The sequence below is a fragment of the Saccharomycopsis crataegensis genome, assembly GCF_037102585.1.
Source record: "Saccharomycopsis crataegensis DNA, jcf7180000000084, whole genome shotgun sequence".
Classification (NCBI taxonomy): domain Eukaryota; kingdom Fungi; phylum Ascomycota; class Saccharomycetes; order Ascoideales; family Saccharomycopsidaceae; genus Saccharomycopsis; species Saccharomycopsis crataegensis.
In genome coordinates this window covers 2,390,028-2,409,841 of record NW_027043829.1, presented here as the reverse complement: position 1 = coordinate 2,409,841, position 19,814 = coordinate 2,390,028, and the positions used below count along the sequence as shown (strand labels likewise).

The 19,814-nt window shown below is 36.4% G+C and overlaps 7 protein-coding genes across 7 annotated transcripts; 3 read left to right on the top strand and 4 right to left on the bottom strand. All coding sequences in view use genetic code 12, as the record gives it.

The window, feature by feature from the left end:
- Nucleotides 1-138: 138 nt before the first annotated feature.
- On the bottom strand, nt 139-3,382 carry DASC09_040610 (uncharacterized protein; the record flags this gene model as incomplete). The annotated part of the gene is made up of 4 exons (XM_064997660.1): nt 139-2,415; nt 2,489-2,581; nt 2,641-2,828; nt 3,373-3,382. 4 exons carry the CDS (start codon nt 3,380-3,382, stop codon nt 139-141), a joined length of 2,568 nt encoding a protein of 855 aa, XP_064853732.1.
- Nucleotides 3,383-3,682: 300 nt separating this feature from the next.
- Nucleotides 3,683-8,593, top strand: XRN1 (chromatin-binding exonuclease XRN1; the record flags this gene model as incomplete). Its single annotated transcript, XM_064997659.1, has 1 exon — nt 3,683-8,593. One exon carries the CDS (start codon nt 3,683-3,685, stop codon nt 8,591-8,593), a length of 4,911 nt encoding a protein of 1,636 aa, XP_064853731.1.
- Nucleotides 8,594-9,099: 506 nt separating this feature from the next.
- On the bottom strand, nt 9,100-9,939 carry BUD13 (Bud13p; the record flags this gene model as incomplete). The annotated part of the gene is made up of 1 exon (XM_064997658.1): nt 9,100-9,939. The coding sequence occupies one exon, from the start codon at nt 9,937-9,939 to the stop codon at nt 9,100-9,102; it is 840 nt and encodes a 279-aa protein (XP_064853730.1).
- A 571-nt stretch (nt 9,940-10,510) lies between these two features.
- DASC09_040580 (C2H2-type zinc finger protein) lies at nt 10,511-13,405 on the top strand (the record flags this gene model as incomplete). The annotated part of the gene is made up of 1 exon (XM_064997657.1): nt 10,511-13,405. The coding sequence occupies one exon, from the start codon at nt 10,511-10,513 to the stop codon at nt 13,403-13,405; it is 2,895 nt and encodes a 964-aa protein (XP_064853729.1).
- Nucleotides 13,406-13,882: 477 nt separating this feature from the next.
- DASC09_040570 (uncharacterized protein) lies at nt 13,883-15,460 on the bottom strand (the record flags this gene model as incomplete). The annotated part of the gene is made up of 1 exon (XM_064997656.1): nt 13,883-15,460. The coding sequence occupies one exon, from the start codon at nt 15,458-15,460 to the stop codon at nt 13,883-13,885; it is 1,578 nt and encodes a 525-aa protein (XP_064853728.1).
- Nucleotides 15,461-17,199: 1,739 nt separating this feature from the next.
- COX19 (Cox19p) lies at nt 17,200-17,556 on the top strand (the record flags this gene model as incomplete). The annotated part of the gene is made up of 2 exons (XM_064997655.1): nt 17,200-17,215; nt 17,291-17,556. 2 exons carry the CDS (start codon nt 17,200-17,202, stop codon nt 17,554-17,556), a joined length of 282 nt encoding a protein of 93 aa, XP_064853727.1.
- Nucleotides 17,557-18,263: 707 nt separating this feature from the next.
- DASC09_040550 (uncharacterized protein) lies at nt 18,264-19,715 on the bottom strand (the record flags this gene model as incomplete). Its single annotated transcript, XM_064997654.1, has 1 exon — nt 18,264-19,715. One exon carries the CDS (start codon nt 19,713-19,715, stop codon nt 18,264-18,266), a length of 1,452 nt encoding a protein of 483 aa, XP_064853726.1.
- Nucleotides 19,716-19,814: the final 99 nt, after the last annotated feature.

The following is a 19,814-nucleotide window of genomic DNA, read 5'->3' as shown; positions in this document are numbered from 1 at the left end:
GCTGCCCTTTTTTTTTTTTGTTTGTTTTTTGTTTTTTGTTTTAATTCTTTTTTTATCCTAATAAACTATTACTTTGATTAATATTAATATCATCATTCATTGCAGCACTACGTAAGCTATATATAAATAAAATAATCATCACTTTCCTGAATTGTTAATAAATGCCATGATCTCTTGTTCGCTACTTGCAGCCTTTTCTGACAACAATTTGACAAATTTATGAAAGTTTTGCAACTTGATTTCATTCTCTTTGTCCACCTGTTCCAATTTTTTCGTCATTTCATCTGAAATCTTATCAGCCTCTGTTTGAATCGCACCATGAATTAACCGCATCTTCCCAACAAGGGATTTGGAAAGCAAATTTAATCCTTGAAAGATCTGATGTTGAATTTTGTTCGGGTCCAAAGTGGTGAATTCATTATGAAAAATCGATGCAGCTTGAGAAGCCGCGCTTTGAGAAGAAGCAACATACCTCGATCCTACAGCTTCAGCAGTAGCAGCGGTTGTTAAAAGATCTCCATCAGGTTGAGCAGGAGGGTCCTTAATAGAATAATCAATTGCTAATTCCCGAAAAGACTCATCAGTATCGTCGTCGTCCATAACCATGCTTAGTTCACCACTCCTAAGCTCAAGCTTATTGTTTTGGGATGAGACAGCATTGGGTTTAGATTTATGAACATCCTGATGACTACTTTCCACATTAGAAATATAAAATGACTTATGTCTTCTCATTGGGCTCAATCTTTTCGATAATCCCAATTTTGGTACAATTGCCTCATGAGCTGCTGGAACTGCTTTCGCCAATCGCTGAGAAATGATCGGGCTAGAACTTTCTTGTTCAATTACTTTTCTTTTCCCTTGGGATCTTTGAGGTTTAGCAACAATGTACTTAGACACTTTGCTTTTCGCATAGCGTCGTGTCTTAGCTGCAATGATTGGGGAATTAGTAATGTATGAAATTACCGTTGTTTCGGTTTCGTCGCCAAATCTTTCAACAGTATTTTCACTTTTGTTTTCTTCATCGATACTTTTTAGTTTTTTTGTTATGAGATTAGGCTTCTTAATAATTGGAGGTACTGGTGAAGAATGTGCAATTTCGATTACCTTGGGTTTAGATTTCTGTATCGTACTACCGTCACTTTTTGGATCAACAATAGCAATATCCACTTGAGAATCATCAGAGCTTAACTCCCAAAAATCCTCTGCGGTATTTTTCTTCCTTTCAGCTATTTTACCGCGGTCTTTCTTCATGACCTTGCTGAAAAGAGTAGACCGGCGCTTCTTTCCATTAGAAAGTTTGATTTTGGCTCTACTCTCTTTGGAAATAGAGGAAGTAACAGATGGTTCAGGAGAGGCAGGAATTTGAATAATTGGAATTTCAGAGACTTTCTTTTGCAGTAAAAAATTGCTTTTATGAACAGACTTAGAATGCAAAATACCAGTTACAGGCGTCATTGATTCCTGAACTGCCTTATCAATTGGAGCAGCAACAGAAGTAGCATCAGTGATGGTGGTCTTATTCATTGTATTCAGAGTAGAAGTATCGTTTTCGATGAGATGAATGGAGAAAGATGATTCGCTAGATCTTTTACTGTGCTTAGAGGAGCTACCTTCATACTCTTCAGTGCAATTGGCAAACTTATCCAAGATAATCGGAGAAATAGCTGTGAAAACTTTCGACTCGTTGGTTGGCATCTCCTTCAGGTAGCTCTCATAATATCTAATATCAGATAATAATTCAATAAGTGAAGAATTCGCACAAGGTTCCAATGAAACAGAAAATTTCGCACCTTTCTTTATGATATTCTCGTCAAAGAATATCGATAAATTGGAAACAGTCAATAAATGGCCAAAAGTTCCCTCAATTTCTAAAGCCTGCTCATCAATATAATTGATATTGTAAACAGAATCCAAATCAATCTGGATCGGACTAAAATAACCATCATTAACAACTGCATTATCATCTGCAAAAATCCAAAACAATAGTTGATCAAAATAAATAGTACAAAACAACTTCATTTTTCCAGAATTATCAAATTTAACAAAGTCAGTGTGTATGTACTTGAGTTCGTACAAATTGTTAAATTTTGCAAAAATGGAGGGCTTGCTAATTTCCAGAAGATATTCAATAATGCTACAAGATCCTTGAGAAGCATCATAAGGGAAATTCTGGTAATAACAAAGTCTAATCTTCGAAGGTGGCCATAATTTAGAGATGAAGGGCTTTCCAGTGGAGAATTTCCTCGCAGGAAACATAACTGAAACTAAAATAATGATGTAGATAACTTCAGAAAAATCCTTACCATCTATAATTTTATGGCCTAGCCTTTCATAGTATGTTGACCTGAATAAACTTAGTAAGACTACTCGAGTGCCTCTATCAACTTTCACAATGCAGGACAATAGTTGAAAAATCTTATTTGACAAAAAGCGTTAGTTTAATATGCCTTAGTATCAACGAAATAGAAAAGCTAACAATGACACATACCTTCCAATTGTATACTTCGGCGCTAAAGCCAAGACCCAACAAAGGTTCAGCAAACTTCCCATCAATTGACAAGCCTTTACTAGGAATAAAGTTCTTGAACTGTCAATAGTTATTCTAAAAAGTGGAAGTAAAAAAGAATTTCCAATACTGACAATTAAAATATCAATGTAATTGAAGGTCTTTGCTTCTGTAAGTAGGAACAAGAACATTGCTACTGGAAACAATACTGCCTTAATACCATCATTATCCTGATCTTCAGCATCAATAATTTCATCTAAAGCTTTGAAAAATCTCTCAACAGATATCAAATAGCTCTTATCTTTTAATAAGTGAGTCTTTCCTGTTTCAAATATCTCGAAATTTACGAGTTTTTGATAATCATTCTCATGGAAGCGATATGAAGGTTAGTGGCAACAAGCACAGCTTAAAAAAAATCATACAAAGGTATCAGCATCGGAATTAATATCTTCACGATAGCAACTATTTACTACTTGAAAGCATTTGAATTGAGCCACTTGGCCTTGTTATTCTTAATCAAACAGGTCAATTTTGTCACCGATTTGGTAATCCAGTTGGCGTTCATGTTGTGACGGCGCTTGTCGTTATTCATAGGGGCAAATAGCCTAGGCGGGCCATGAAGCTTTCTAAGGTACCAAAACTATCAGAAATTAAGAGAGAAGGGGATATATATAAAGCGACAAATACAGATATCTCACAATAGCTTGTGGGTGTTGGTTGATGTGATGCACGTCAAAAGCGAGTTGGCACCAGAAATGAGGTAACATTACCCGGATGTAAATTAGGTGAATGCGGGTAAGTGCGATACTTCTTCGAACTTGGTCAACAACAAACAAGTGGGATTGCAAAACCCATCTGTCACGTACTGATCAACATCTTAATCGAAAATCAATACGGATACCGCGAAACAAATTAAAGGAAGAAGAGTGGAAATTTTATCGAAAATATCAACAACGAGTAACCTTCGATAAATAATAAATAAAAAAAAAAAGCAAGAAAATTAACCACCGAAAAGACTAAGGCTATCAACAACCATTAGCTATTTCAGGATCCAGTGGTTAATAGAATACGAAATATATACAAGCAATCTGAGTATATATATATATCTATAGGTTCCCATAAATATTGGTTAGTGGTGAGAGTAATTGGATTTCGCTAATAGAATAATAATTCAGAATGGGTGTTCCAAAATTTTTTAGATTCATCTCTGAAAGATGGCCATTGATATCGAAATTAATCGACGAGGATCAGATTCCTGAATTTGATAACCTCTATTTGGATATGAATTCCATTTTACATAATTGTACTCGTGCAACCGGTCAGAAGCACGATGACTTGACAGAAAGTATTTCTGACGATGAGATGTACACCGCGATTTTTGCTTATATTGATCATTTATTCAACACAATAAAGCCAAAGAAGGTATTTTATATGGCCATCGATGGTGTGGCTCCAAGAGCCAAGATGAATCAACAAAGATCAAGAAGATTCAGAACTGCTTTGGAAGCCGAGAAGGAACGCAAGCGTCAACAAGAAGAAGATGATCTTAAAGGGATTGACTCTGGTATTGACAAGAAGAAGGATCCTTCACAGATGTTTGATTCCAATTCCATTACCCCAGGTACTGAATTCATGGCAAAGGTATCAAAACATATTAAGTTCTTCATTCACAAAAAGGTTAGTACAGACGCAAATTGGCAGAATATTGATGTTATATTTAGTGGTCATGAAGTACCTGGTGAAGGTGAGCATAAGATTATGAAATATATCAGAACCATGAAGAGCCAGTCAGATTACGATCCAAATTTGAGACACTGTATCTATGGTTTAGATGCTGATTTAATTATGCTTGGTTTAGTCACCCACGAGCCTCACTTTTCTTTATTGAGAGAAGAAGTGACATTCGGTCCTCAACGGAAGGATAAGAATAAAGGGGGATCCACTGTTGAAAGTTTAGAAAATGAGCGTTTCTATTTGTTACATTTATCCTTAGTCCGTGAATATTTGGAATTGGAATTTAGTGATTTACAAAACATTTTGAAATTCAATTATAGTTTTGAAAGGATTTTGGACGATTTCATCTTAATCATGTATGTTCTTGGTAATGATTTCCTTCCACATTTACCTGATTTGCATATAAACAAGGGTGCGTTCCCTCTTTTATTGAAAACTTTCAAAAAATTCTTGATTAATTCTGATGGGTACTTGAATGATTGTGGTACAATAGATTTCGGAAGATTGAAAATTTGGTTAGATTATTTATCACTATTTGAATATGAAAACTATGAAAACGGTAACGTTGATATTGAGTGGTTCAACAAAAAATTGGATAACTTGTCTTTAGATAATGAGAATAAAAAGAAGTTGATGGAGTTGAAGAGAAAAAGATTCGAAGAGCAAACCAAAAAAAGCTCAAAGGCTGCTGAGAGGAAGAGAAATGAAATCTTGAGTAAGGATAAAGGTCCATCTAACGCATTTTCCAATTTGGAAGATGAAGTTGAAAATGATGATGAGGATGTCATCAATGTGGTTGACAAAAAATTAGAAGAATTCCATCAAATTGATGAGTCTTTAGACAATGCTTTTTCCAAAATCTTTGCTTTTACTGAACCTTGGTTGATTAATATATACTCCAGTGATGCATCCAGGATTGATCCTGATATTATCAGTGAAGATGATATCCCAATCTTGGACATTTCGAATCTCTTGGTTCCTGATAATGGCTCATTACAATTTGATTTCTTGAAACAAATTGCCCATGATTTTGATTTGATTGTGGTTCAAGATCAAGAGCTTGGGAAAATAAGTTTGAAATTGGATATCAGTGGTATCGAACCAAATGAGACTGATGAAGAATATCAAGAAAGAATTTCAAGCTACAATCATATTATTGAAAAATACGCAAGCAGGTTTAGTAATGTGACCCTCGCGGAAATTGAAAAGCTTAATAAAGAGTTTGAAGATTCTATGCACCATGACTCTCAATTTAGTAACTTGTCTAACTTTTTGGAGGATGAAAATTTCGTCGCTTGGAAAAATCAATACTATCAAGCCAAATTTGGTTTCACCTTGAATGATAGTGAGAAATTTGGTAAATTGGCTCACAATTATTTGGAAGGTCTTCAATGGGTTTTATACTATTATTATAAAGGTTGTCCATCATGGTCTTGGTACTATCAGTATTACTTTTCTCCAAGAATTTCTGATATTGCTGTGGGCATCAGCGACGCATTTAAAGTTGAATTCCCTAAGGACGTTCCATTCAAACCATTCCAACAATTAATGGGGGTTTTGCCAGCAAGATCAAACACCTTGTTGCCAAAGGTTTACCGTCCATTGATGTTGGAGCCAAATTCTCCAATTATTGATTTCTATCCATCCGAAGTCGAAATTGATAAGAATGGTAAGACTGCTGAATGGGAATATGTCTTCAAACTTTCATTTGTTGATGAAACCCGATTGCTTGAAGCCATGAAACCTTATGATTCTAAGTTAACTGCTGAAGAAAAAGCTAGAAACTCTTATGGTTTCGATTTGATCTACAGATACAATCCCCAAGTCGATAAGTTTTACAAATCTTCTTTACCACACTCCTTCAAAGATCTTGAACATGATAATTGTATCGAATTGCCTTATGAATTGCCGCTCATTGATGGTGAGGTTAAAAAATCTAGGGACGATGATGATTACTACAGTGAAAACATGGATTCCAAGCCGTTCAACCATTTATGCAGAGGGGCAAAGATTGGTGTTAGTTCTTTAGCTAACTTCCCTAGTTTGAAGACTTTGCCATTCACTTCTGGTTTAGCCATTGATTATTTGGTCATTTTCAATCAACCATCTCGGTCAGAATCCATGATCTTGAACCTTCAGAATCCACATGAAGAATTATTAGAAGAGTTAACTATTGAAGATATTGCCAAAAAATACTTAAACCAAATTGTTTATGTTTCATGGCCATATTTGAAAGAAGCTAAGGTGATTTCTATTAGTGATGGTTTACTTTCTTATGAATTGGATTCCAATGGCCGTGTTAGTCAACAGCCTTTGGGCCCAAGTGACGCCACTTCTTTTGGCGATCGTGCTAAGAGTATGATTCAAAGCTATCACATCTCTAAGGGGTTGAAAATCGGTAAAGTAAACTTGGTTTTCACAACCGTGTCGACTAATGGGTTAATCCGTAACAAAAAGGGAGCCTATGTTAAGACATTTGCCAAAAAGAGAGAAGAGTATCCATTCCAATTGGTTGTTGACAGTGTTGTCAACCCAGACAAGAGATTTAAAGAAAGAGAAGCCAAACCAATTGATAAAGAATTCCCAGTTGATTCAAAGGTTACATTTTTGGGTGACATTGCTTATGGTAATGAAGCCACTGTTGTTGGTTACAAATCTAACACCGAATTGATTTTGCAAGTCTCCAAGGTTACAAAGAATGAGGAACCAAATTTCGGTGCCAACAAGGCTTACCAAGAAAGGCATTCTGTTCATTTCTTCAATAGCAATGAAACTGCTTCCAAGTTGGGTATTCATCCTATCTTCTTGTCCAAGATTACCTCTAGCTTCTTGATTGAAAATGTCAAGGGCAGAAGAGTTAACATTGGTTTGGATTTGAAGTTCGAAGGTAAGAAATTGAAAGTCTTGGGTTACACTAAGAGAAATGAAAGAGGGTGGTTGTATAGTTCTTTTGCTATTGAATTAATTAGGGAGTATAAAGACTTGTTCCCAACATTCTTTAGAAACTTGGCTAACTGCTCCAAGAACCACAAATCTCGTAACTTGCTCCACATTCAAGATTTATATCCAAAGATTCCTGACCCATTAAAATTGGACGAAACTCTTGGTAAGGTGTCTACTTTCTTAGACTCCAAGAAGGCAAGATTCAATACCACCAGCTTGGGCAGTGAATCATTGAACCGGTCTAATATTTCTGAAATTGAACAATTCACCATTCAATATATTAGCAGACCTCACAATGAAATCACCAGAAATTTGAAAGGTGTTCCACTTGAAGCGATTTTAGACAATCAAAACTCCCAGCAATTATTGAAGAAACAATACTTTAACCTCGGTGACAGAGTTTCTAATGTCTTGGATGGTACCAAGGTTCCTCTTTTCGCTAAGGGTACTGTTGTTGGTATCAATGTTTCGGACGAAAAGGTCACTTTGAACATTGTCTTTGATTATCCATTGATTAATGGTAACTCGTTGAATGGAAGATTGAGATCCACTAGAGGGTTGGTTGTTGATTCGTCTCATTTGTTGAACTTGACTCACAAGCAGTTTATCTACCATAGTAAGAGCTCATTGGAAAGATCTAAGTATAAGCAAAGTGAAAGAAGCGGTCCAAAACCAGTGTCCAAACCAAAGGTTTCTGAAAAGAAGGAAAAAGAATTATCCAAGGAAGAGAAGGAACAAATAGAAAGAGAAACTAAAGAAAAGGCCGCTAGCAAACGCGAATTGTTGTCTTTGCTCAAGAAATCTGAAGCTAACCAGGGTAATGATACTGAATCTGAAAATAATAATGAACAAGCTCCAACTGAATCCACCACTACTGCTGCGCCAGCTCCAGTGGCAGCCCCATCAACTAGAAATATTGATAATGATAAAGCTGCCAAGGAGGTTTATGGTGCCATTATGAGTGGTATTCTTAAGAATGGCTCTGCTCCAGCACCAACATCTTTGCCACCACCAGTGTTCAATCAATCTAGTGCTCCACAAAACTTTTTCCAGTCTCCAGGTGGTTTTGTACCAGGCCCAGGTTTCATGAATGTTCCTCCTCCAGGTGCCTTCCCGCCACCACCACCACAATTCTTCCAGAATCCTCCTGTTATGGCTGATAGAGAAGCGTCTAGTGAACTTAAGACTTTGTTGAAGGGGCCTGACGCCAAATATCAAACCTCTCAAGCCCTACCAGACAACCAATCCCTTAACAAGCCAAACTCCACTGGCAACAAGAATGGTCGTCAAAGTAACAGAAACAACAACCGCGGAAGAGGTGGAATGAGAGGAAGAGGAAGAGGAAGAGGCGGCAATAGAGGTGGATCCCAAAATGGTAAACCTTTGCAAAGAACGCAACAGCAAGAGTAATCTGGCAAAAATAAATAACAATGAAATATTGTTCTTTTGTTTTTGCGGAATGACTATTTCTTTATTTTCTTTTAAAAAAAATTCAACTGGCTGTTATTTTAATCTTTTATATTTACTATCTTGGTCTTACCTTTTTTTTCTCCCCCCCCTAAAATTTTTCTTGTATGAATTAGTGAATATTGCGTATTTTATTTAATTGGTATCTTCTAAATTTTTCAATAGTTTTTGTATAAATGTTACTGTGTGTCTCATTATCATTATGATACTTATTTTATATTTCATATTTAGTTCTTTTTCATTATTTTTTTTTGTTCATTTTATTTATATTTTATATTATTTTTTTTCCTTATTTTTAATCGAAAAACTTTCTATTGTTAATTAATGAGAAAAATGATTGAATGACTTTTATTTATATTACACATTATGGTATAGAAAAACAAAACAAAAAAAAGATAACATTTACAATTATATATACTACAGAAATCTTATTATATATGATTACAGAATCATTCATATGAATCTTGCAACGCACTTCTCAAAGATGCTTTCTCTCTCACCTCATACTGCCTGTTAAACCACTTCAATTCAAACCCATTGGATCGATCAACACCATCCCACCTGTAACCAGGGGTGATATTGAATCGGTTTACTGGAGGGGGACCTTTATCAAATAATTTTCTTCCTGATTTCGAGCTAGGAACAGCACTTTTTGGGGCCTCACCGTTCAATGTATTGGAAATATATAATAGGGGATCATCTTCAAACATTTGTGATTTCCTCTCTTGATTCAAAGATTCGTCATTGGCGTATACTGCTGTTTTGACATCCTTAATTTTCTTTAAATCCTCATCGTATCTTTGTTTTTTCAATACCTGAGACTCACTCCGATTCCTCGCTTCATTTAATTTGCGTTTTCTTGCCTCTTCGTCTGTTTTTGCTGCTGAATCTTGTTGGAGTTTCTCAGCTATGTCGATCTTTTGACCTTTACTATTTCTGTAAATTGTTTCTTGATTGTTTGGGATGATTGAGTCCTCATCAACTTCGGAGTGTTGTTCGTCATTTGATCCTTTATTGTCAAGAAACTGTAAACCATGCTTTAAACCCAGATCTTTCCTAACAGTTGTTTGTTCCTCCGAGGATTGTCCAACAACTTTCCAGCCTTTTATTTGTTCACTTTTTTTCTGTTCCTTTAACGTAGGCTGCGGTACAGCATCATCAGCATGTCCTGGATTTTGGCCCTGTTTGTCAACCACCACCGTAGTTGCAGGTTTCAGGCTCTGTTTCTTCAGTTTGGACTTCTTTTTGGATCCATAGTTTTTGTTGAGATAATCAGACAACCCCGCCATTTCCTCAGGCTACGGTATTCTTCGCTATGGCAATGATAAAGTTGATTTCAAAGGAGTAGAAAAAAATAAAAATGAAATTGAAAATGTCAACTTTATGTGGTTAAGGAGCCCGTGGCCCATACATTATTGCTCCTGTCGTCGTTATACACAAAGAAATAAATGTTGCTCAAGATATTTGTTCTTCCTTTCTCTTTTGCTTGAATTCTTTTAATATTTGTATTCTCTGCTCTGTTTATTGGTAAAGTATTGATGATCAGTTGAAGATCACGATAAGAATTTGAATTTATTGGAGTTTTTTTTTTTTTCTTTACTTTTTTTTTTCGTGATTGTTAATTTCAAAGATTTTAGTTCATGCTTTATCAAAGAATATACATCCATGAACACTGATACTGCCTCTTGTTCATATTGGTAGTTGCTGGAAGCAAGTATTATTAGTATAAATAAACTGAACCCATCATTTTGATCCCATGGCTTTTTGTATGATTTTGAAATTCCAAGGTCCTCCAAACTTTTAAATGTGATTTATTTGATAAGCGTCATTTTGCCCCTATTTGTTTGATAAGCTTTCGAAATGATTAATCAAACTCCTAATTTAGCTGCGAAACGTAGTGCTTCATTGCTGGATTCTGATCAAACCAAGCCCTCGAGCGAACAACAACAACAACAACAACAACAACAACAACAACAAGAAACCAGTTCAGCTCCCAAGAAGCGAAAGAAGAGATCCACTGGGACCTTCACTTGTGATTGCCAGGGTTGTGGGAAATCCTTTTCTCGAGCCGAGCATTTATTGCGACACAAACTCAATCATAATCCCCTGGTGATTTATAAGTGTTCGTGGCTCAATTGCCCCAAGACGTTTGTACGGGTAGATTTGAGGGATCGACATTTAAGACGCCATGAGGTCAAACTTGAGAAAGAAAAACAATTGCAACAATTGGAAATGAAATCAAAGAGAAATTCGGCATTCCAAGGCATGGGTACTCTTTCTTTTGGCGATTTGAATTCTAAAAACACCAAATCAGTAAATAATTATGAGAGCAACCTGTCTATTGTGCAATCAGCAGTAGCACCACCACCTCATGTGCCTGTCATTATCGGTCATACCGAAGGAAATAATACACCAACTCCACCGGTTGTGAATAATCAAAGAGATAATCTATATTCTCCTGAACGGCCCAACATGATGATTAAACCCCAAAATCAAAATGACAATGAAAATAACAATCCATCCAACGTTAATATCCTCCATCCAAGCATGTCAATTATGAATATTATATCACTGGTAGACCTGGCTCCGCTTATAGCTAATTCCGCAAGGATCAATGAAGACTATAATGGCTTCAAAGATGGTGCTACTGCTACCCCAGATATAAACCAGAATATCGATGATAATGTGGCCAAAAGTCACTATAATAACAATCCTGTGTCATCTACGAGCGTAAACTCTTGGATTGACTCCAATTTAGTGGACAGTCTTGTCGATTTCACCGGCGACAATAATCGTCTTTACGGTGATCAAAACATCAGTTATGGGATTGAAAATGAATATCTTTTTGGACTTTCACCCGATACTTATATGAATGATCTCTTTAAAATGATATCACAACATATCACTGATACAAATGCCAGCCAAGATTATGCGATAACTACCGAAACCATGACCAAGCTATTGGGTATAATCCCTTCTTTAGCTGGAAATCCTGATGTTAATATCACTGCGTTTCAAAAGTGCTTACAGGTATATTGGCAAATTTTCCATTCTCAGTTCCCATTTTTGCATCGACCATCTTTTGTTGCCAGTGAAGCGCCAGGTTTATTGGTACTCTCGATGGTAGTGACTGGTGCAGGGTTGCTAGCATGTACAAGAGACAAAGGAATAAAATATGTAAGAGAGGCCAAAAATTTGGCAGATGCTATTTGTGTCCCACTTCGATGGAGGTTATTTGAATCGGGCGATTTCATTACATTGCCCGTCAAGACTTGGGTGGTTCAAGCACTATTAATCTTAGAATATTATGAGAAATTTTTCACCAGTAGAGCATTGCATGAACGGACTTTTATTCATCATGGAGCAACTATTCAACTATTGAGAAGAACTCCTACATTGGGTGGTAAGTACAACCCAAGAGCGGTGGATGAAGAATTTGCCTCAAAAACCTACGAAGAAAAACAGAAACTCATTTGGGAAAAATGGATTGAATTTGAATCTTTGAAAAGAACTTTATTGATGGCATTTTACATTGATTCCACTCACTCGGCTGTTTTCGGGCATGCGAGGATGTTGGAGGTTCATCAGATTCAGATTGAAATGCCATGTGATGATGATTTGTGGGAATCTACTGGAGCTAATTTCAAACTTGCTTCAGTCGATTTGAAGCCAAGATTGTTTTTACAGGAATTAAGGGGCTTATTGAAGAATCAAAGAATCGAAACCGGAGTGTTTGGTAAACGTATTCTAATGTCAGGTTTACTCTCAATTATTTTTCAATTTCAGCAACGCGACTTACAATCATCGGTATTAGATCTTGGAGAGGATCAATTGGGATCCTGGAAAGAATATTTGAGTTTCATTTTGGATCATTTCGCTCATGATGCGATGAATGGTTGCTGTGATACTAAATCATCGGTATTGTATAGTTCAGTCTCCAGTGACAATGCTGCTACTTATGATAGCGATCCCGAACAGTATTACTTTATGGAGAACGATTTACATTGCAAGTATCCTGCATATCATATGGCGCAGATTATAACGAGAATCAATCACTATGACTTGTTAGTGTATTCTGGGGCTCCGTGGAGAATGAGTGTTCGACCTGCAAAATCAGATTTTGAAACCGTTTCCAATAGAATGAAGAGCTGTGCCAATAGCCCAACTGGGAGATTGGCGGTAATTCATGCTTTTCTTTATTTATTTGAAATGCTTTTGTCACCATATGGTACTGATGATAATGGAGAAAAGAATTATTACTATGAAACTTCGAGTGACGCTATTATTGAAAGATCATTTGTGATGTATATGTCTACTTTAACGATTTGGGCATATTGCTTTACAGTTGAAGGCCCGGAATCAAATATTTTAAATAATATTGAGTATACAAGAAAGGATACAGATGTTAGCTTGATTCAGTCGATTGAAAATGGTTATGACTACTTGAGAAGAATAAGGCATGAGTTGAACACTAAAACTTCAACTGTGATCCATAGCTTTCCAGCACCGGATGCAACCGCATTTCATAGAGCAACGTTATTACAAGCACAAGTGTTGCCATCCATAGCTAACAAGAAAAATGTTATAGGGTTAGTGAGGCTATTGAAAATGTTCTTAACGAGGCATACACGTTGGGAATTGGCAAAAGAGTTTACGGTAATTTTTGATCATTGTATAGAAAGAAGCTTGGGAAGTCAGTCATTGTTTGCACGTAAGTTTTTCAATGACAATTCAAAGCCCACATCCCAAAAATGAGGAGGAATAGCTAGCTTTATTACAAACAGGTTTGTAATCTTGTATCTCTTCTAATCTAGTATTCGTTAAACGTCACATATTACAAGTAAAGTTTTAATTGAAGTAACTATTACAAAATTTTGATTAATATAGAATATCAATTAGAATTCATTATCCCAGAAAGCAAACATGAAAAAAACCAAACATCAACCAGCACACAGACCAAATAGACATCCTGAAAATAAACGCACCAACCGAGATCAACATGATATTGTAAAGAGAGGAAAAAAAAAAAGAATAAACGAGCGAAGTCAACATTATAAAAGATAGAAATATAGAAATAAGAAAAAAAATAGTCATGGACGTTTTGCATGTTTTGGTAAAACATCACCCCTCAACATACATCTATAATACTGGGGAAAAGAGAATGATAGAAAAACAAAGAAAAAAAACCGAAGAAAAGAAAAGAAAAGAAAAGAAAAAAAAACGAGGTATCGCTTAGCTAATATAATCAAAGCTTGGATCTCTATCACCAGCAAGGATCTTTTCCTTTTTGGAAAGCTGTTCATACTTGACCTTGTACTCAGGGGTTCTCTTCTTTGCGTTTTCACGATGGACCAAATAGAGGTAACATAAAGAGAAGAAGAAAGCAGCAAGAGAGAAAGCGAAAGCGGCAGTTTCCGCTTGGGTATACAAAACATCATTGTTGTAAATGATGAAGGTACTGTAGATTCCTCCCAAGTCGTAAGAACAGATCATCAAGGAAGTGATGATACTCTTTCTCAAGTGCCCATTCAAGTTAAAAGTGGCCCAACCGATGAACATTGGGAAAGCAGCGTGGGCACCCATGACTGAAAAGAAAACACTACTGTATCTTAAAGTATCATTTGGGTTAAGGGATCTGTCGAAACGTGCGACCGCAAGCCCATAAACTGCAAATAAGACACTTAAAAAGTAGAGTGGATAACGGCAACGCATAAGATCAGAGAAGTATCCAAAGACGCACACCACGAAGAACCCGCAGAGCCATGGCCAAGTACCTCTAACTAAAGCTTGTGGACCAAAATATAACCCGAAAGCCAAAGGTTCCATAAAGTTGAACCCGTAAGTGATGGCCCCAAAGAAGGTACTGATGAAGACTGGTAGCAAGATCATTGGGTCCTTAAGTTGGTCAATAACATTTTTGAAACTGTATTTGATGTTGTAACCGGACTTACCACAGTGGATTTCCAACTTCTTGACAATGAAAAGGGTTTCATTATCTTCCAAGAATCTATTACCTTCAGGGAAATCAGGCAAGATGAAGAACAAGATGAAGGCGCTACCGATGGTGATGGCGGCATCGATAATCAAAATCCAACTCCAGAATGGGATGGAGGACCCCACTTTATCGACTCTGAGACGACTACCCATAAGATTGTTGGTCAAGACACCAAGAGCTGCGGCAGAATAGATAAATGACACTCTTTTTTGGGATTCACTTCTTTCGTAGTAGTTTGAAAGAATGTAAAACACTGCCGAATCACAACCAGATTGGAAAAGACCATGAAGGAATTGACAGGCAAGCAAAGAAGGATAGTCTCTGACAAAGGCGGTACCGAGAACAACACATCCATAAATTAAAACCGAAGTACTCATCCAGAAGTGGGGTCTGATTGATTTCAATACCAAGTTCGAAAATGACTGGAACACCACGTATGGAGCAAAGAACACAGCAACTGCACCGTAATATTGTAATTGGGAAATCTTTAGAGTGGTAGTGATCCCTTCGAGTTCCAACAACCCGAAGTTTGCACGGTTGAGGTTAGCAACATAAAACAAGATGAAGATTGGTAATAATACACAGAGATCGACCTTGCGCATCAAACGAGATTGATCAATCTCGAGTTCTTGAGCAAGGGCATCAACTTTAAGGTTCTTTGATTCAAAACTAAGAATAAATTCATTGTGTTGGTCCGATATTTGCGAGACTTGAAATTCAAGGGTATTATTCTTAGTTTCTTTCTCAATCTCGGAGTGGTTTTCCAAGTCTTCGAAGATCATGGTGTTTCGGTAAGTCGAATGGTTATTGTACATCTTGGATGATGTTGATGGTGATGATGATGATGATCTAACAGCAACCTTAAAAAAAAAAAAAGACTGAGGAAATGATTATCATTCTACGCGTCTAGATATATATATATATGTAGATATATTTTAGGGTGTATGTGTAGGATGCAGCCTACTGTTGGATCTGCAACGCCAAACAACTAGGGCTACAGCTACTGAAACAGTAGCTTGACTTAGACTGCATTTTTGCGCTGCGGATTATCAAATAGGAAAGAAAGCTTTGAATATTAGCAGTAATTTATGTTCATTAAAATTGTTTGGTGTTTTATCCTTATTGTGTCTATTTTCATGGGATGATGGTGTTGAATTTCTGTTTGTTTGCCGAAAATTAGTGGGTTTCAGGCAGGAAGAATAACCACCAGGATGTTTTTGCCAGTAATTGGCGAATAATAGATATGGCTGATACCGCATGCTAGAAAAATACAGGATAAGGTACCAGTAGAACAACCCCCCGCCTTGGTCGGACATGTTACACAACATATCAATCACTGGGGTGGTTATTATGATTTGTGTGTCCATCCAGTGAGCTGGTGACGGGGCAATAAGGTTTGGGGTTTTTGTATCGGATTGAAGAGCTGCTGCAAACCTTAATTGCCATCAGTCAGCCAGAGTCTCCGATGTTCGTGCAGCCAAAAGTATCCATCCTCATGGGAATAATGATTGTGCTCAAGGGAAATTAAATAGATATGTAGAAATATATTATTGAGTGTGTATTCCAGTTTCTAGTGCAGCTCCCTCGACACAACAAAAAAAAAAAAAAAGAAAAAAGAAGAAAAGTGCTGGAAAAAGAGTAACTAAGTAAGTGCTTTGGTTCGGTGTGCAAACACCCTAGTTTTTTGCAACTAATAATTTAGCCTCCAATTTGGTACAAATATTATTTTACGCAAGTGAGGAAAGCCAACAAAAGTAATAACGTCCATATTGGATACGAAGATAGGGGATGAAGACACACGGGTTACTCGAGAACAATAGATCAAGATACACCGGGTACTAACTCTATTATTGATGTCATTTATTGAAGCATCCCCCGTGGGTATCACATTTTTTTTTTGAGAGAGAGAGAGAGAGAGAGAGAGAGAGAGAGAAATCAATGTATGTCTCAATGGGTACTTGCCTTGTGGGTAGCTCTTCATCGTCATCATACTTTTACTACAACGTTTTATGTGGGACTAAAAATACGTGGTGCTATAAATTAGGAAAATGCCAACAAATGTGAATGGGCAGATAGCTAGAAACAGCCAATAGCAGGCCACGCACCCGGTTAGAACACTCAAAAGCACTCAAAAAAAATATCTTCAAACCAAGAAGTTGCGTTAGGACCAAGACTTAATGCTTAGGCTGTAAAAAGACAGTTAACGTCCCTCATAATAATAAATAATTAGTGATTGTTTTGTTGTCATTCTGCCGCTAACAAATACGACGGCGGACGTAGCACCGCTTCTTTCCACATGATAGTAGCACGATACTACTTAACATTGCATGATACAGCGTAATGTACTAAACGCACTTCGCATCAAGGCATCGGAGAAATCCACAAAATGAGAAAAATAATCATCACCTTCTTGACGTACGACCCGGGATAATATTAGACATATAATCTATTAATCACCATCCTGGAGAGCCTCTTTTTCGGAATTTCTGTATTTGGTTTACCACAAATAAATACAAAAAAATAGAAAAAAAAAAAAAAAGCTGTTCTCATAAGGATGTCTGCTAATCCAGGTAAGTCATCATGGCTCTCAATATTCAGACTCGATTCAGGAAATATATATATTTACTAACTCTTTCTCTTCTTAGGTTCGTTGAAAAGATGGAATCCTACTCCCCCTGAGCGTGGATCATTCCCGTTGGATCATTTTGGTGAGTGCTCCACCCAAATGCAAGAATACCTCAAATGCTTAAAGCTCGTCAAAGGAAATAACGCCCCAAATTGTCGTTTATTAGCAAAAAGTTATTTGTCATGTCGTATGGACAATCAGTTAATGGATAAATCCGATTGGGAATCTTTGGGATTGCCAAAGGATCTAGATAAACCAGCTGCTGCCGTCGATAAAAAAGATTAAGCCGCATAAAATAGGAAGTATTGATCCATGAACTCTTTCTTTTGTACATAGTAGAACTGTATATCTATTAATTTGATTCCATCAAATAAAATAAAACAAAATGAAATTAAATAAAAAAAAATAAAAAAAAAAAGAGAAAAGGAAAACTACGTACTAATAAAAGAAAGGGATCAACAATTTTGAATAGAAATGAGATAGGTAGATATAGACAAAAAAAAAAAGTTAATTCCGAATGCAAACACTTAAAAAGTCAAGAACAGGCTTGTCTCCAAAGTTACTCGTAATAAAATATAAAAATCCCAATATATACGAAGAAACATACCGAACTAACCAGGCACAATAAATATAAATAAGAAGAGAGGAGGATGGGGAGAAAAATAAAAAAAAAAAAAAAAAATTACCCCCATTATACAACAGAAAAAATGAAAAACCAAATACCAGAATCAAAGCTAACTCAAAGATAACCAGAAGAAAAATAATGGAGATAAAGGAAAAAAGGAACACCAAATAATAATAATAATAATAATAATAATAAAGGGGAAGAGGAATAGAGAAAAGAAAAAAAGAAAAACAAGAAGAGGCAATGCGCACCATTCTTGTACAGAAAAAAAAATTCAGAAAAACAATTTGAATACTTTAAGCAAATAAAGCACATGTAAATCACAAGTTATATCATAAATAAAAACAAGAAAAACAATCGAGTCCATTCACTCGACAAGAAAAAGATTTTTCCATATTTCGTATGACACCTTTGAGGCATGCTTCACTTTGGACTTCGACCGATCAGTGACTTTCTTTGTCAATTCAGATAATACATTGGTATTGTCCTTGATAGTGTCAAAATTTGACTTCACTAACAAATTATCATATCCATACTTGAGAGATTTAGCTGATGATTTGGAAGTTCTGGCTATCAAATTCTTAAAACTCATTGCGAGCTCATTACCTGATTCAATAGCATTTTGCACTGAATCACTTTGATAAAAGTTATTTGACAATTGTTTCGCAGAATCAACATTTTCCGATACTTGGTTAGACAAACTTGCAAAGGATTCATCAAATGCCTTTGAGTAGTTGAAGGTCATCATTTTTGATTTAGTCAGCAAATAATTCTCCTGCAAGGTTCTGCCAACGACGACGCCAGTTTTTGCAGATTGCTCCTTAACTTCATTGAAGAACTTGATCACAATAGGACTGTTTTCCACATACGCCCCTTCAATCTCGTTGCCCACTTCCCCAATTATTCGGCACATTGATTTATAACCTTTCTGCCCTAATCTAAAAGCTTTTTCGCTATTCTCTGCAGAGAAATGACGGATAACATTATGATTGATAAATTCGCCAACCTTAGAATTACCAAATTTAGAAGCTTCATTCTTAATGCCAGAATAAATAACATTAACTTCTGATACTAACTTGTGATCCTTCAAAGTTTTGTCATAAAAAGATTTAAGATGTTTAACAACATTTTGTCCTTCATTGGAATAATAACTTTTAACATAATCTGGAACTTGGAATCCAAAATGTTCTATTGTTATAGTCTCAGCTGGCAACTGAACAATCTCTGTCTTTGTTGCAGTAGTTTTCACCAAAACTGTAGTATACAATTCCTGTGGAGACAAAATATTTTCTTTATAACCAAGCAAGGAAACCCCGTCTTGTGATAGCCTAGCATTATTAAAGAATTGATAATACATTCCCACGTTGAACATAATTACAAGCAAAGTTGCTGCTAGTTTCTTTGACCAGGAGTCCAATTTGAACCCTGATAATTTAGAAGAGACCCTTTCGGTTCTAGATTTCAAACTAATTTTTGGTAATTGGAAACACTTTGCAATACCTTCACCAATGGAAGTCAGCTTGGTAGAGCAGCGATGATCCTGTTCTTTAACCTCATTTTGACTGGCAGTATTTCTTTCCGCGAACTCATCGTCCGAATAATCAGAAAAAATGTTATCGGCATCAACATCCTCAATGCTACCAGATTCAGAAGAGCTGGTAGAGCGAGCCTCATCATCGGTGAGAATAAGCGACCAGGTGTTGGTGTCTAAAGATTCACCTGCGTCAATAACTAGGAAGCCGTGATCAGGATTTGGGGAGCGAATGTCGGGAAAAGGGGAAGCTGAGTCCTTGCTGTCTGGATTCTGGGTGGAAGCCATTGTTTGAAAATAACTAGGGTCAAAGTTCTATTAGTATTAAATATGTTTTAAATCTGTAGTAATTATAAGCCATTAACATACAAATTTATGGTAAAAGCT